General features: G+C 40.8%; 1 protein-coding gene across 2 annotated transcripts; it reads right to left on the bottom strand.

The window, feature by feature from the left end:
• Window positions 1–100: 100 nt before the first annotated feature.
• Window positions 101–15,424, bottom strand: LOC311268019 (arf-GAP with dual PH domain-containing protein 1-like). Of its 2 annotated transcripts, XM_084371345.1 has the most exons (11): window positions 15,041–15,424; window positions 12,804–12,934; window positions 11,579–11,670; window positions 9,666–9,748; window positions 4,133–4,245; window positions 3,879–4,025; window positions 3,479–3,562; window positions 3,153–3,215; window positions 2,926–2,997; window positions 2,316–2,544; window positions 101–2,226 (listed from the first exon to the last, which is right to left on the bottom strand). In XM_084371345.1, exons 1-11 carry the CDS (start codon window positions 15,132–15,134, stop codon window positions 2,198–2,200), a joined length of 1,137 nt encoding a protein of 378 aa, XP_084227471.1. In that variant the 5' UTR covers window positions 15,135–15,424; the 3' UTR covers window positions 101–2,197. The 2 variants fall into 2 exon arrangements, with proteins under 2 accessions (XP_084227471.1, XP_084227472.1); XM_084371346.1 differs by lacking the exon at window positions 12,804–12,934 and having other exon boundaries at window positions 15,041–15,157.
• Window positions 15,425–16,378: the final 954 nt, after the last annotated feature.

The following is a 16,378-nucleotide window of genomic DNA, read 5'->3' on the forward strand; positions in this document are numbered from 1 at the left end:
ATGTTCAGAGTAACGTACTGATTTTCCGTTTTACTACTTTTCAATGTGCATCTTCTTTCTTGTAACTCGAAGTTAACTACAATAAAAAAAAAACAGAAGGTAACGTGGATTTTACTCTTTTAATAGTGAGCGTATTTCTCCACAGTGAGTTACAAGACAATGTGCGTGGTGATGGTTTAATGGTCAAGCAGGGCTGCAGATGCATGCTCACATGGTCCGCTTGACCGCGGCTCTTTCAGTTTGAACAAAAGGAATCACTGTCCCATTATAATACTGCTCAAAAACATCTCCGTGCCTTTTCCAGGTGGCACTTACACAAATACATTAATGTGCACACCTGCAGGCAGTAGTTTGATGAGGTTAATGAGCCCCTGGAGTTTGAGTGTGTGTGGTGAAGGGTGTCATAGTGAGTTTTAAAACCTTTTCCTTTGTCTCCCTCTGCTGGATAAATAGTTATAGCACATTAAGAGAGACGCTGAACGACAAGACAAACAAATGCAAGCCAATAATTAACAGTGATATTAAACATCACAAAGCAGTTTTACATTCAGCTGCTTGAACACGTACAAAAAAGCAAATATACCTTATTAAATCTGCAATGCTTGGCACCTTAATAGCACAAGCTGCGTACAGCAAATTAGACGGTTAAAAAAAATAAATACACTGAGAATTAAATATTGTACTCACATGTGGAAATTAATCTGAGTGGCCTATCGGCAGACCATGGCTCTATGGTTCCTCACTTAGATGAAATGCATGATTAATTCAGCTGTATTAAACAACGGAGGTCATTTCCTGCCATCGCAAACAAACAAAACATGTTTTATAAATGCCCTAAAAATGTACCAACAAACTCGAGCACTTTGTTTTGCGAATACAAAATGTACCTATTAAACACGCCACATATTTCTAATACAACAGACAAATACAAAACAAAAAACACATCCCACATAGACAATAACAGTTATATCACGTGACTTTTGGCACGATATTTCTGCCACGCTTCACTCCTCAAAATGTTCCTCGATAATTTCCTAAATAATTCACCCTCCACAACAGCAGGTGGTGCTATACATCAACAGTCCACTGTGTCTGTACGAAGTAAATGTTGTTTCCACCGTGTAACAGGGATAGAAAAATGAAACCATCTGAGTTTAGATTGGTTCCCTACAGCGAGCAACAACTGGCACAGAGATTGTGTCCGTATTTGTGTTCAGTTGTGTTCCTGACCAAAGTTAGCACTCACCTGAGACTCGTTTCTTTCCGTTATCCCGTCGTGTGTTTTCTTGTTCCCATTTCTTCTGTGTACGTTCATAAAGTAAAGTCTATTCTGTATGAATGTTTCCTTCTCCACCTTTACCAGATGACCTGTCTCTTCTAACTGCAGCATGCTCCTTTATGACAAAGTTTTAGCTGTTCGACCTGCTCTGCTCTGCAATGGCTCAACCTCCCGGTGCGCTTAAATGTACTCATAGTGCTGACTGGTGTTGTGGAGGGCAGATTACTCAGGATATTTGTGAGAAGATCCTGAGCACGGAAGCACGGCGGGAAGATTGTGCCAAAAGTTGCGTACTATTTTGGTACTTGTAAAGCATGATGTATCAGAAACGTCTTCTGTACTTGTTTCATAGGCATGTTTTGTATTTGAAAAACCACACTGTGTGTTTGTTATGTGATTTTAGGGCATCCGTAAAACATTTTGTTCAAGTTTTGGCAGGAAACTGCTCCACATTAAACATCGGTCATTTAAGTATTAATATATTTCTACTACTAGATTACTGAGAACAGAAAACCACATATTTTAACATCTGAGCAGCACAATTCTGATTCCTACTGAACAAGTCACGTGCATAACCTCTACACATTCAGGTCACGATGACTGACCTCTTTTCAAGTATGTAAGTCGCATAACATGAGTTATGAGTGAGTTAGGCTAACATTCATGAGCTGAGGCGTGATTCGGACTCCCTATGAAATGGGTCTGGCACATAATAGGTGAGGCTGCGCAAGACGGCGGGTAGAGTGAAGGAGTCTGCAGCTGTGGTCAAAGCCGTCTCACCGCTAGGTCCTTTTTTTCTGTCACCTTAAGTTCTTAGAAAGGCTCCCATTATGAGATCTCAAGTACATATCTTCTCCCTCTCCAGCTCCACTCCCTGCTTCTCATCCTGCACCGACGGTTCTTCAAACACTGAGACCATCATGGTTTGTGCTTGAAATAGGCCTCCACTGCAGAGGGAACAGAAAATAATACAACTGACTCAGACAATGAGAACAGAAAAGAGCTAAATAATGATTTAGATGGGTTTTCAATTTACCTGCATACTCCTGAGGCAGCATTGGTCTGTCGATAACAGTCTGAAATGCAGCCATCCAGTCTTGTCGATCCCCTTCAGTCTCGCATGCAAATAGAAACTTCCTGTCTGGGGTCACTATGGTGATTCCAAACTGCCAATGGTAGCCCTGAGTGTTGGGGGGGAGGCCGGGACGCACAGTGTAGCCGTTTTGCTTAATACCAACGAACACCTCGCCTCGTGCGTAGGCATCCTGGAAGCAGCGGGAGAGACACAAGTTTAAAGGTGCAAATGTAAGAATCATTTGTAATCAAAACTTATTACTTATTTCACATTTTATGGATAATTTTTGTACATTTTTGAATGTTTTCAACTAAAATTTGTACATATTGCACCTTTAATCTTGATTGAAACAACAGCACTGATTTGTAGTTTCATTAAGGAACACACTTCAGAATGAAATGTTGTGAACAACTATCACATTTCGAAGGAAAAGGCTGTTTTGGCACGTTACGTACTGTAGTGCACTGTCCCTCAAAAATAGACTGTGACCAGCGGATGCAGCTATGCCTTTTTCTCTGCTGTGCATCTGTGTAACTACAACAGTTTCCTCTAAAGCATGCAGCTTTAATACCAGTGGATCTTTGAAGTACATGAGCCTCCTGTCATCCATTGTGAACCATCTCTTCTTGAAGCCCTCTGTGTGCTGTGGGACGGAAACAGGAGAGAAACACGTGGCAGCTGAATTCACACAGCTATAAATGTCAAGTAAATAACCGGGACTTCAAGGCTCTGCAAGATGCTGTTTATGGCTTTGCATATTTGCCCATCTTATAAATCACGTGGGAATCAGTGCATTACCTTTGGACCAGTCTTCTCCATGTAACCCTCCTTGATGTAGTTCCTGGTTAGCTTTGGCAACAGCTAGACAAACAAAGGGCAAAGACTTAGTCACTGATAAACTCTGTGTGTATGTGTGCACAGCTCTAGCCACTCTGAAAAATACTGTAGGTGAAAGTAAAGTCTTTCATTTTAAAAAATCTACTTAAAATTAACCTTGAAGTGAAAATATTTGAATCGGCCAATCAGATACGTTTATTTCTTTACATGTAAAATATAAAGGATGTGATGAAGTGTTGTCATGACCTTGTATATGTATGTGTGTGTGTGTCTGTGCATGGACTCACATCAGCAATGGAAGCTCCAGGATAAGCCACCTGCAGGTAGTGAAACCTGGCTGCTCTGATGCCGTTGAACCAGTCCACCATTTCCTACAAGACAGTAAAATCAGGATATCCAGTGACTGACTCTCACTGCAGTATCATCTCCTGACACATCGTCATCAGCCCGAAAAATCTTTAATTATCTCCTGCACTGAACGCTCATCGCTATCATTACCAGACAGAACTACCTTTCTAAATGGAAATGAGATTTGAAAAGCTGTAAACCCAGGGCAGATGATTTTTTTTTTTTTTTTTTTTTTTAAGTAAACTTTGATTGCTGGCATTACTGAAGGGTAATGACAAACCATTTCCACCAGAGGGACACACATACCCTGTATAAAACAACAGAGGCACCACACCTCACCTTTCCATCCTCATGGTAAACAAAGATGTTCCTCGTGCTGTTGTCCTTCAAATAGGTTACCTGCAGGCCGTGGGGCGTGCCAATCTTTGTTGGCTGGAAAGTGGCATTCACCGTATTGATCTTCATTATCGCTTTAGGCTCTCTGGCCTGCAGGAAGGGGAGGCCATTTTTGAAAGAGAGACGGTCAATGGTGTAGTCTTGGCTCAGTCGAGATTGGGAAACAAAAAGGTAGAAGGAGGTGAAGAAACACTCACGTCATGCTTGTTGAAGTACTTCAAGACGCCTTCCCGTTCGGACAGAATGAATTTTCGGCTGAGGTACTGCCCGTTGTCCCTGCCTCGTTTCCACAGGAAGCCCTCTCTGTAGCCTGCCAGGAGGGGAGCACCAGGAGTGGGAACAGAGGGAAGAGACCACAGGGCTTTAACAAAACACTCCATACACCACCCCAAGACAAACATTCATACAGAAGAGAAATTCAACAGATTTCATCATATCAGGATTTATATTATGTATTGTGACACTGCCTGAAGAATTGCAATATAATTTACCCAGCCCTGCTTCCTTCTTCTGTGGTCACTGTTCTAAGTAGCTCAGCAGTGATGGGAAGAAGCACCTCTGCTTTTACTACACATAAATAATTCAGTTTCAAACGATGGCTTCCTCTACGAGCCTGAACATCACTTCAATAAACTCATCTCCCTCTAAGACTTTCTGATTAACAACCACTGGAGCATCTTTGTGTCAGGACTTTCTTCTCACCAATCAGTGCCAGAGCAGGAACGGCTCTTTATTTATCTCCTCCATAATGTTTAATCTCCACTAAATTGTATGCAATATCAGACCCATCCCTATTCTCTCTAGACACACAGGCGCGTACACACACACACACACACACACACACACAGCTTGTTGGCTCTGTTCCTGGGCCTGTTCCTGACACTGGCCTCTCTGCCCATACACCCGGCGTGAGCCAACAGAAACAGCACTGCAGGAAGAAACGCAGCGTCATCGCCCCGTGCACACTCAGCCAGCACACATACTAATTAACTCAAAATCAGCAATATTGAACAGAAAAAGACCTGCATTGGTTATTTTTCTCCAAATAGAAGAAGACTGAGAAATGGATTTCTAATTTTATAATGAGCTGGATTGTTTTTCAACTAGAGCTCCACAGGGTCAGGCTTTTAACGACGTGCTGGCTGATTCAAGTAAGAACACTTGTTTGTGCAGCCAAGAGCCTACTTCTGGGCACTGGTCAACTGGAGTAACCACACATTTTCAGCTTGTTCTTTCTGAATTTAAGTTTTGTTTTAGTTTGTTTTTAGGGGCATTAGATTCTTTTACTTTTGTTAGTTTTTCCAAAAAAACAGACAAGGGGACAGCATTTTTTACCTACATGGTGTCTGAACAAGATGGAAAAAGTCAAATTAAAATACTATAAACTTAAAAAAAAAAAGAGAGAGAGAGAGAGAGAGAGAAGAACAATATTTTAAGAAAGTAGAGTGATTATGACGGAAGTCCTGAGGGTCAAGTGAGGATTTTTATTTTTTTTTTCCCTGGTGATCCATTTTTGAAATCTCATCTAAATTGTTTCGCAAAAAAAAGTTTCTCCAGGATAATCTAAAAAAAAAATTTCTCCTCATCTGCGAAAAAGAAAAAGATTTTATGAGATTTTTTATCAATTTCATGCATGATTTCTTTTCTCCTGATTTAGTTTTTTCCACTCATAAATAACATAAATTCAAAAAAATAAGGAACTTAGAAATATCCTGGAAAAACTTATTTTCTTTTTTTCTTCTCCAGTCATTAAAACAGGAGAGAAAACAATTTAGATGAGACAGAAAATGGATCACCAGAAAAACATATTTTCTGATTTGCCCCTCAGGGCTTCCGTAGCACGCCTCCTTCTACTCTTTTGAGATTGTTTAAATCTCCACAATTGCAATTTATTATTAATTAATTTATTAAAAAAAAAAAAAAAAAAAAAAGGAAGGCCAATTAAAAATAATAATGATAATAATAATGGCAACTCACAGCCTCATATAGCGCTGTTCTCTTTTGATTACATCAAATAGCAGGCTACATTAGAGACGGCTGATAAACCACTTCCCCTGCAAAAAAAAACTGCATAAGAATTGAAAATAAAGTGCCTCGGTCAAATGCTGGAATGGTATGAGCTTAAGTGCAATGCGATAAGCAAAGAACAGAGAGATTTTTGAGAGAAAATTACATCCCAGTTGCCAATTTCCTCTGGGAAATGGATCTGATATTAAGAAACACAGACTGCTCGACTCTTTCCCCCCATCCATCCTTTCATCCCTTCCCTCGCGTCTTCACACTGTACAGCAGCAGAGACAGCAGTAAACATCTGGGCGAGCAGAGACTTCATAAATAATTCATGAGTCGGAAAGTTTTGTTCCATCGCTGGCAGGGCGAGGGTGAGAAGAGAAGTCATTCACTGTTAAGAGCGGGGTGTGAAACATTTGCAAACACAAGGGAGAGCAAGGCAACGTTTGGACCACAGCGCCTGTCTTTCTCCACGTCTTCCACAGATCGCCGCTAGTTTCTCTTGGCCAACAATCGAGGAGCAACATTGTATAGAATACTTGTACACAAAGGAGGTCATTCTTCCTCCGGGGCACCACATGCTCCTAAAGCCTCTGCACAGCACAACACAAGAGACCATTGACGGAGAGGGAGAGAGACAGAGAGACACAGAGAGCAAGAGCTCGACGGTCATGAGACTCTGATAATAACGCTTTATCTCATCTACCTTACAGATACATTTTGCTTTTTCTCCTTGGAACAGCGGCCATCTGTTTGACAAATTTCATGCTGTATTTTAGCTTTTCCTAATGATGTTTTCACTCTGAATGCAAGCGGCTTCTCAGCTGTGACCCTGCGAGAACAGCTCCAGTTAAAGGGGAACCATGTTTTATTTTCAGACATCAAAATCTCTCCCCTAATCTTCTGAGACTTGTGTTTAAATGTGACACACTCGATGACTTCCATGGGGTGGTCGGCCGGGTGGGGCCTCACATAGGCGCCTTTAAATGTTTCATCAAAAATGGCCACAAACCACATCTTCTTTTAGATTAAACTCACTCTACTCTGCACAACTTCCTGTTTCTGGCACAACAGGATAGTCAATAACGCCAGATGGAAAGCGCAGTTGGTGATCATCGTTTTTTATCAGCAGGACATATAGAGCATATATTCAACACATTGTGCCCTGCGTGTGTATAACTGATGTGACATAACATTGTTGCAGGCTGAAAAACAGGGGACACGCCCTTTAATAATGGACCTGTTACTTTTAGACATCCTAGAAAGCCATGTCAGTGAGGCCCGTGGCACTGAAACACCTCAACAGCATCAATGCTATTATTTACACCTGTGGTTAAAGGTGCATTATGTAGTTTTTGGGAATGCATTTTAATCAGAAGAGAAACATTTTCATTAATTGATTTTCCTGCTTAAACAAAATTAATTAAATTAATACTCTTTTCATAACTGAATAAACTGAATAAACAAACTGACCTTAAAGGACAACACAGTTTCACACTGTTTTACTTTGTTTATATTTGGCGGACCCTGCCACCTTTCTAGCTTTGAACAGTGTTCTGGGGACCTTATTTTCCTCTGAGAACAGCTTGTTTATTCAGTTATGGAAATTATATAAAACTTTCTGAGTTTGTATTATTACTGCATTAATATTGTAAATAGTTTACAATGCTCTACTGTACATTAACAAACACCTCAAAGTCCTAATATCTCTAAATAATCATCAGTACTGTGGAAATGAAATGACAAAGTGGGTAAATACAAGTATTAAAACAGCTACAACTAGATTAGAAAGTACATCACTTTACTGTAATGCAGCCTTAAAAAGGTGAAATTTGTAAGAAAAGTCGATTTTGGAGTCACATTCCCAACTCGTCAAAAACTGACGCTTTGGGATGTAGGACGGGTCAGTCGTCATCCCAAAGCGTCAGTTTTTGATGATTTGGGAAACCCAGAGTGTCAAAAATCAACTTTTCTTACAAACAGCACCATTAAGTCAACACTTACGTGATCTCATGATATTATGATATCCAAAATCTTGGACAATAAATAGTCTCATATCAAGACAACAATTATAAATGTGCATATTGCACCTTGACTCTTATGGGATCAGAATGACTCAGTCTTAGTATCTGCACACACACACACACACACACACACACTGCCAGTCAGTTTGGGAGGGCCCATCCATTATTGATTAGTCGCGTTTGATTAGCGCTCAGGTCGGCGCCACTTTCTCTCTTTTAATGAGGCTCTTCTGGGCGATTAGCCAAGAGACATTTGTCATATTTGACACACGCCGGCACATGATTCAGCATTAAAGACAGATAAGGGTTATGTAATGTATAATTAGTAAGGAAGTGAGCATAGACCAGCGCCAAAATGATTACACCTGGTAAACCATGAGAAAAAGATGAGGCCTCTGGTAGTCGGCCAGAAACAGTTGTGAGTGCAGATAAGAGAATTAAAACAGAATTACAGAAAGGAGGACAGTAAAGGTCAGAGTCGGTCCCCTGATGACCAGTCCTCATCGTCTCTGCAACATAAACCATGCTGACACGCCGTGCAGTCAGACTATCTGACTGGCAGGCTAATTGGGCTGGGCTATGTAAATGAGCAGTGGGTAGCAGTGCCTATGGGCCATGAGCTGTTTATTATTACACTCTTTGACAGTGTAATGCCATTAGCAGGCAAAATAGCACCTCCAACAAGACATACTGAAGCCCAACAGATCTCAATAGATCATAATGAGCTAGTTGGCGAAACAAGAGGAGGAACAAGAGTTTCTGCTGCAGTACGAGAACATCCCTACACAGGAGATTGTCATATCTTTCAAGCGAAACTCTTTAATGGGTCCAAATAAACAACTGGAACTGAACGCATCGTCTAACTTCTGAACATTGGTTTTCTTTCCCAGACTTTCTATATGTTATGTACGAAACTAGAGTAAGGAAGTGGTTAGCCAAGCTTAGCATAAAGAGCGGGCGCAGGGGGAAACACTTTAACTTTAAATTATTTAATTATTTTTTATACACTGGTTAGTTTTGAGGTTTGGAGCCATTTTGCTCCCATACCATGTCTTTCTTCAAAATGTCCAAAAAAACATGTAGGTGTTTGTTTGACTTCTGATTTCTCGTCTGAAATTGCATGCAAATTTGGGCATATTTAATTAGCGGTGCCTCATTTGCATATTTAAACAGCACAGAAAACTTGCGATGCCAAAAACGATAGTTGATAATAATATTTATAATTTCACACTGTTTTTTCTCAAATCTCTCCTCCAGTAGCACTAACATACACCACACTTACTACTTTTATTCCTATCTATATGCTGGTTTGTTCATAGTCTGATTTGCAGAACATTTTATTCTTCATCCATTTTCATCATCTTTTGCAACAGAAAACACATTTAAAAACATTTTTTTTTAAGGTCAGTAATCAACTAGGGAAGTTTCAAGGTGGTGTCTGACTTGTAGTGTCACCCCACTTAGGTGGAGGCGGGGAAGCAGAGTGTGAAATGAGGCCTCCTTCCTTCCCTCTTATCTTGGATTTCATCAGCTGTTTCACCCAAGAATGTTGGTAATGCTAAAGGGATGATGCCGTTTCCCTGCTGAGCATTCATTCGCTGCTGAATAGGTGGTGCTGTGCGAGACGCGGACAATTACTTGTTCTCCTGAGTAAGCAAGAAGAGGTATAACGCACAGAGACGTGTTTCACTCTTACCTGCCGAGTAGGGCTCCTGCTTCTCCACACACAGAAACTCCTTCCTCTCGTACTTGGCCCGGATCCATTGTTCCCGCAGGAGCCTGCGGCAGAACAGTTGGTGCTGAGCTTTTTATCATGCTTCAGTTAGTTTGTCGGAAACGTCTCATTAACTCACATGAATGTGGAGCCTCGGAGCTACATTTCATACAAACATTACTCATCTTCCCGTAATTATCGCTGTGATGACAATTATACGGCTGTTGCTCCTCTTTCGTCTCTCACATCCATTTTTATTACACTAATTTCTCTGGACTCTTTCCGTTTCCCTTACTGATGGTTGTTAACATTCGCAGAGCATCTTCAGCATGTAAGACACGTCATCTGCATTTCTTAACCAGCTGTGTCGCTTTCAACAAATCATCATCACAGGATTCGATGTCATGGCTTTGTACAGCTCTTCCCCCAAGTGCTCAACGCCCTTCACACTTAATGGATTTGCCTTTATCCAGTCACCCTTTCCTTTGTACCGTCCTAAACGTGTCACCCCTCATACACACGACACAGGTTCAGGCTCAAACAGAACTCACCGCTCAGTGTTTGGTTGTTACGTATTTGTTATTTTTACCCCTGGACGGTTAAGAAGAAGCCCTCGTACTGAATTGCCGCTTCCTGTTCAAACTGCAGGAAATTGCCAGTCTTATCACAGAGCAGTTTCTGCATGTCAGCCGGGCCACCGACAGCCACTTGCTGCCCCTCGGTTAATGAATGCATCCATCTGTGTGACAATAATCGCAGTCCTAAAGATGCTATGAGTAATATTTTACAGTATCTATGCACAGAATACCCACCAGTTTGCAATTTAGGTAGTTAAGTAGTTGTAAGGTAGTAAATAAGGTAACATCAGCATTTATTACTGTATGAATTACCTTAAGGGAAATAAGTCTTTTGTCAATATAGAATTTAACATTAAAATGTGTAGACCGGCACAAGATTTCACTTTTTATTGACCTAATTAAATGTGAAAAAATGTGGCTTTTACAAACTTATTTCATCCTAATCTACCTTTAGAAAACTACATTAGCTGCAAATGGATGTGTATGATTACTAGCGCTGCAACAGTCTGACATTTTCACCCTTCGATAACCATCTCAAAAAATATCACAGTTTCATGGTATATGGTGTACTGACACTAGAATCCCCCATTTAAAGGTCATTGTGACTGTACAATGACCTTTAAAAGGGGGATTCTGGTATTTTTAAAGCCCAGTACTTGCACGTTTTTGTGTATAAATGACTCATACCAAAAGTTTTGAAATCGGTCCTGTAGATTATCACAGCTTGCAACCGCAACGCAGATGCCGTGGCTGCAACGTAATCCTTTTGGGCAACTACGTCCACAAAAGTGCTTGTTTTTGTCACAGACGGGCTGAGGCACTTTACAGAAACGGTTCTTATGGAGAAAGACCTTTTTGTTAGACACTTGTAATAACAACCTCAGCCTGTCACTGGCAAAATAAAGCACTATTAGTGGACTTAATGTTACAGACACGGCTGCAATGGCTGTAAGCATGAATCATTTACACACAAAATATGTAAATATAGGGCCCAGGTTAAAAAACTTCCGTTTTAATATGATTACTTTTTTGGCTAAATGAAAATGCTGTCATAATTTGGCAGACATTATGTCCTAACATATAAAACTTGATATAAACTTGGAAAAATATTCTTTTAATAACACTAACACACAACACTGTAGAAAACCACGTGCACATGTGGCAGTTTTCCAACCACAGCGTGCCATGAACACGACACTGCTGCAACCCCAATGCAAGAGATGTGCTGCAGATATGCACCAATCACCCTCACTTTCAGAGGTGGCAAAAACACCTGGATTAGACAGTAAGGAGGGCGGAAGAAGACACATCACTTACGTGCAGTCTTTGTGTGTGGGCTTGTAGTAGAAGGCAGGAACTATCTGCTCATATTTGGCCTTGGCGGTATCGTTACCCACAGAGTCCATAAACTGCAGAGGGGAGGAAGACAGGCTTTTGTAAGACACGTCTGTGTGCAAGTGTATATGGTGGATGAGAGCAGGCCTCACACATACACAGCCACACAGATATAATAAGGTACTTGCAGCTCAGCGTTTGTGTGGCTGACACCTTAGCCAGAGGGCACCTCGGTCCCCCGTTTCTGCAAAACCACTGTCACACTGAAGTCACATTTGTTGGTTTCATATGCACCATATTGACATTTCTGCATGGAGTTATAGGTGAGAAGCCTGCCAGGCCACTGCCCACTGTTCAAGACTGCGTTGCAACATTTGTAAGCTTGACACCACCGGATATGTTCAAGGAGACCTCAGGACAACTTCGAGTCAGGTTTGTGATGAGAAGAAGCAGGTATTTCAAGCCAAAACACAATTTTTTCCACCAAGTGGGTTTTGTGCCTAAACCTAACATAATACAGAAGTGTAAAGTTTGGGCATATTCGTGTTTTGCGGAAAACACTTCCTGCATCTATCCTGACGATTTGGTAGAAGAGGGAGACGTGGCTGCTTCTTCTTCTGTGTCCTTGTATTTAAACACAGAGGATACTGCTCAGCACACAGATAGAAAACTACAGATCACATACACAAAGGAAGAGAAAGCCAGAGAAAGAGGGACAGAGAGAGAAAGAGCTAATGGCAAAGCACTACACAAGGCCTCTTTTGTTGCACACATTTACAGGAGCACGCAGGCGGCATGATACGGCTAATAAACACAATACATGATTCTTCCACCTCATCCTGGATATTTTCACTGTGAAATCAACTGGAATCCAAAGTGAGTTTTAAAGTCAAAGTCCCACACACACAAACACAGAGATATTGGTTGTATCTGCCAGCTGCTGGCTCATGCCTTTCAGGCTGTGCTGAATTGAGAAGGATGACTTGTCTTATTCTACCAGGCAGGGAGGCAGGGGAGGAGCAGCAGGCAGAGAGCGATGCTCACAGTGGAGCAGGGTGAGGGCGAGGCCAGGGGCTGCAGATGTCGCTTCAAGCCAAGTTTCAGACAACAATCGATCGGCTGATCTTCACTCAAATAACACAAGGCTTATGACTGCGTTCAGGATACGCGTGAATAAAGCACAAGCGCAGCAGACAGGAGCGCTCACCTCCACCTCAGAGGAGCTCCAGGGATCCAGCAGGATAGATTTCACCTTGCTGATCTGAGCAATGTTTCTATGGAGGCCTGAGCAGCTGTGACACACAAACACTCCCAGGGTGTAGGATGCCCATTCCGGGTCTGCAACACAGGACAGAGACACAAAAAATGTAAAGGATTAGTTCACCCTAAAATGAAAATTCAGTCGTTATCTACTCATCCTCATTTTACGTTTTGTGGGCTTGTTTTGAGTTTTTTTTCTGTTTGTAGTTCAAAAAAGTCCCCATCTACTTCAGTTGTTGAGAAGAATGCTGTTTCGTTGTGAAGCTCCAGAAATGTTTTGTGGACTACAACACTTCACCGGACTTTCCATGGGCATGACGCTGGAGTACTGAATTCTCATTTTTGGGTGAACTTCTGAGGGCAGTCCCTTAATACAGTGTTTACTCAACAGCAGCCCACATTTTCTGTACATTGTCACTGCAACTGAGTAACACCTACTTAGAAAAGGTGATGAACGATCTTTTATATTATCTTTTGTTAGAGGCAGGCACATAAATATATAAAACTACATAGATTATATCCATGTATATGTGTCTCCATTATTATATTATGTTGCTGTAACCTTTACAACTGGAGGTACACGGCTTTGAATGAACATTTCTATAAAAAGTGGAAATTCACAGGTATACGCGCTGCGCATCATGTGTGAAAAGTGTCATTCACACTTACATGCATACGCTATGAGTCACTGCTACCTCCACCTCTGCCACAAAGACCTCAGTAACACAAACTTAAAGTGTAACTTTTTGTAACATGTCGCCCATATTTTGTTTTGTTTTGTTTTGTTCTCAAGAAGTTCAACGAAAGATTCACCGGTCGGACATTTCCTTGAAGGGAGACAATTGTGCAAAGAGCGTGCAGGTGTGGCAATCATCAAATTCACAGGATTTCACAATGAAAGCCAAGAAGTAAAAAAAAACAAGATAGATTTGTTTGTTATCACAAGATACTGTACACTAATCCGTTTAAATTTAGTCCTGTGAACAGAGCTGAGGCGAAGAGTGGCGGCTAAAGTGTGACACATACAAAAAAACCTAATTCTCAGAATCATTACTCAGATCAACGTAAGGTGAGATTACAGCTGCCGTGGTGGTTATTTTGTAACCGAGTCAGAGAACCGGTACAGCTTCGAGTAGTTTGTGTCAGCTCGCTGCAGCCCTTCAGTGTGACCACACACTGCAAGAATAGCATGAGAGCAAAAGAGAAAAAAAAAACTATTACTTCCTTGTTCATAATCACATAGCTGCACATTTGTTGGACTGTGCATCTGTACACAAGGGACGCTGACGATAGCCACTCCCATTCTCTCTCTGTATTACGAGGGCCCGCAGCCTGGTCAACATTCTCTGGTTTCATGCTTGTCAAATGAGGGGATATGCTGCTTTATGCTGACATAACTCACTGTAAACTTTAAAAGATGACATCTCTAGCTCGGGAAATCGTGGATAAATTGAGTTTTCTCTCACTACTTAATGACTGATTTAATCAATTTACAATTAAGTCAGACTTTGTGCATCTTTTAGTAGACCTGGACGAATGGATAGTTACTGTAAAAGCTTACACCTGGCAGGGGCCAGGCGAGGTAAAGCATGACGCCAACATGAGCCTTGTTTCAAACCACACCTGTCTGCCATGTACTGAAGTGACCACATGTGCACATGCAAAAGGAACCAACCAACCCAAAAACATATCCCACCTAAGAATTTGAGTTGTAACAGAACTTTTTAACCAAAACTGAGCACAAAAATTAAGGAAAGAAGAAGAAAGAAGTCACAGCTGGACATGTGTTACTTATTAATAAAGTGTGCTCATTAAATCTGCAGGGAGCCTGTAAAATAAATAGCCTACCGTTGTTTTTAAAAGGCTTATGCAATATTTAGTTGCTCTTTCATTTGAGTTGTCAGGAAATCCATCCCTCTTCTATGAGGATCTTCATTATGTCAACTGTTAAATATTTCATAACCCAGCCTAGACCACATCGTGACTGTCTGAGGAAAGAAACTGTCGACCTTGTACACTCTTGCCAAAGAGGACTGGAGGCACACTGTTAAAGCATGCAGCTAATTATCTGTAGTTCAGAATGACCCACGGGTATGACAGATCAGTACCAGTGATCACAGTCAAACAGACTGAAGTAGGAAAAGGTCAGTGAAATGTGTCCAGTGTCTCCCTCCTCCAGCCTACCTGCAGCTCCGCAGTCAGCACAGTTCCCATTCCCGGGTTTGCCCACAAGCTGTTTCACACGCTGTCTGTTCTTTTCTTGATCCGAAGTCATCATGCAAATGATCCTGCTCAGCTGCCTCCTCCGCGGCTGCACAGCTCAAACTCTCACGCATCGAAAGTAAAGAGTAACGCCGGGCGCGCTGGACTCAGTTTGCAGGCTGCAGAGCGCGTCACGGCGCGCCCCAACAACCGAAGTCAAGGCTGTGATTCAAGGTGAAGGGCGGCCGACAAGTGGAGCATGGTCAGCCTAGTGTATATGCTGTAAAAACTATTGTAGATGCAACATTACGCCGGCTACATGAAGTGTTCTCTGGGAGAGTCTCTCTCTGGAGTGAGACACCCAGCGGCCATTCTGCTGGTAGGAAACGCGCTCACGACACTCAACTGTGAATACACCACCCCACCCTCCTGGCTGCCTCCTTCACAAGTTTCTAACTAATGTATTTTCAATATTTAGCTCAGCTTCCTCACATGTTGCTCCTTTTCTTTACATCTGAGACAGAAATTATTCTAAAACATGTTATAACTGTTGATAATACCCTTAAAAGTTAAATCTTAAATCTTAATAGACTTATTCAATCTAAGTCTGAATGTAATATCGTCATCTAAATGTTAAATCTAAATGACAAATCTAAATGTTGAAGCTAATCTAAATGTTGAATATGAATATATATATTTATATACACACATACAGACAGACAGACAGTGTATATAAATCAAAATGTTAAACCTATATATATGATATTAAATCTAATATTTAAATCTAAATGAAAAATCTAAATGTTGAAGCTAAATGTTAAACCTAATCTAAATGTTGAATATACATACATAAATGAATGTGAATGAATATGAACATACATACATACAGTATATATATATATATATATATATATATATATATATATATATATATATATATATATAAAATCTAAATGTTAAATCTAAATGTTAAACCTATATCTAAATGTTGAATATATATATATATATATATATATATACATTAAATCTAAATGTTCTCTACATTAAAGCATGTATTTAACAGATATTTTACTCGGTCTGAAGTTTTTCCATTTCTTCACCTTCAAGCTTGACTACTTTGTTGAGTAGTCGATTTTTGTTGGACAGTTCCCTTTGGATTTTTCATTTAAACACAAATCAACCATCGGTTGGTGTATTGTTTCATTGATGTAATATCATTAGAAAGTTACAGATTTAATATCTAACTAATTGCTACATACAAAACTTGCCTCATCTACCAAAGAAACTTAGCAAGCTTCACCAAACTCACGCATCATGTTC

This window comes from Pagrus pagrus (assembly GCF_965226575.1).
Source record: "Pagrus pagrus genome assembly, chromosome: 13".
Taxonomy (NCBI): Eukaryota; Metazoa; Chordata; class Actinopteri; order Spariformes; family Sparidae; genus Pagrus; species Pagrus pagrus.

Excerpts from the sequence above, each read along its gene's own strand:
- LOC311268019 (XM_084371345.1), bottom strand. The coding sequence starts at position 15,134 with ATGATGACTTCGGATCAAGAAAAGAACAGACAGCGTGTGAAACAGCTT. Across the intron at positions 2,998-3,152 it reads TGGAGAAGACTGGTCCAAAG|CACACAGAGGGCTTCAAGAA; the intron begins GTAATGCACTGA and ends TCCGTCCCACAG. Across the intron at positions 2,227-2,315 it reads GCTGCCTCAGGAGTATGCAG|TGGAGGCCTATTTCAAGCAC; the intron begins GTAAATTGAAAA and ends TTCCCTCTGCAG.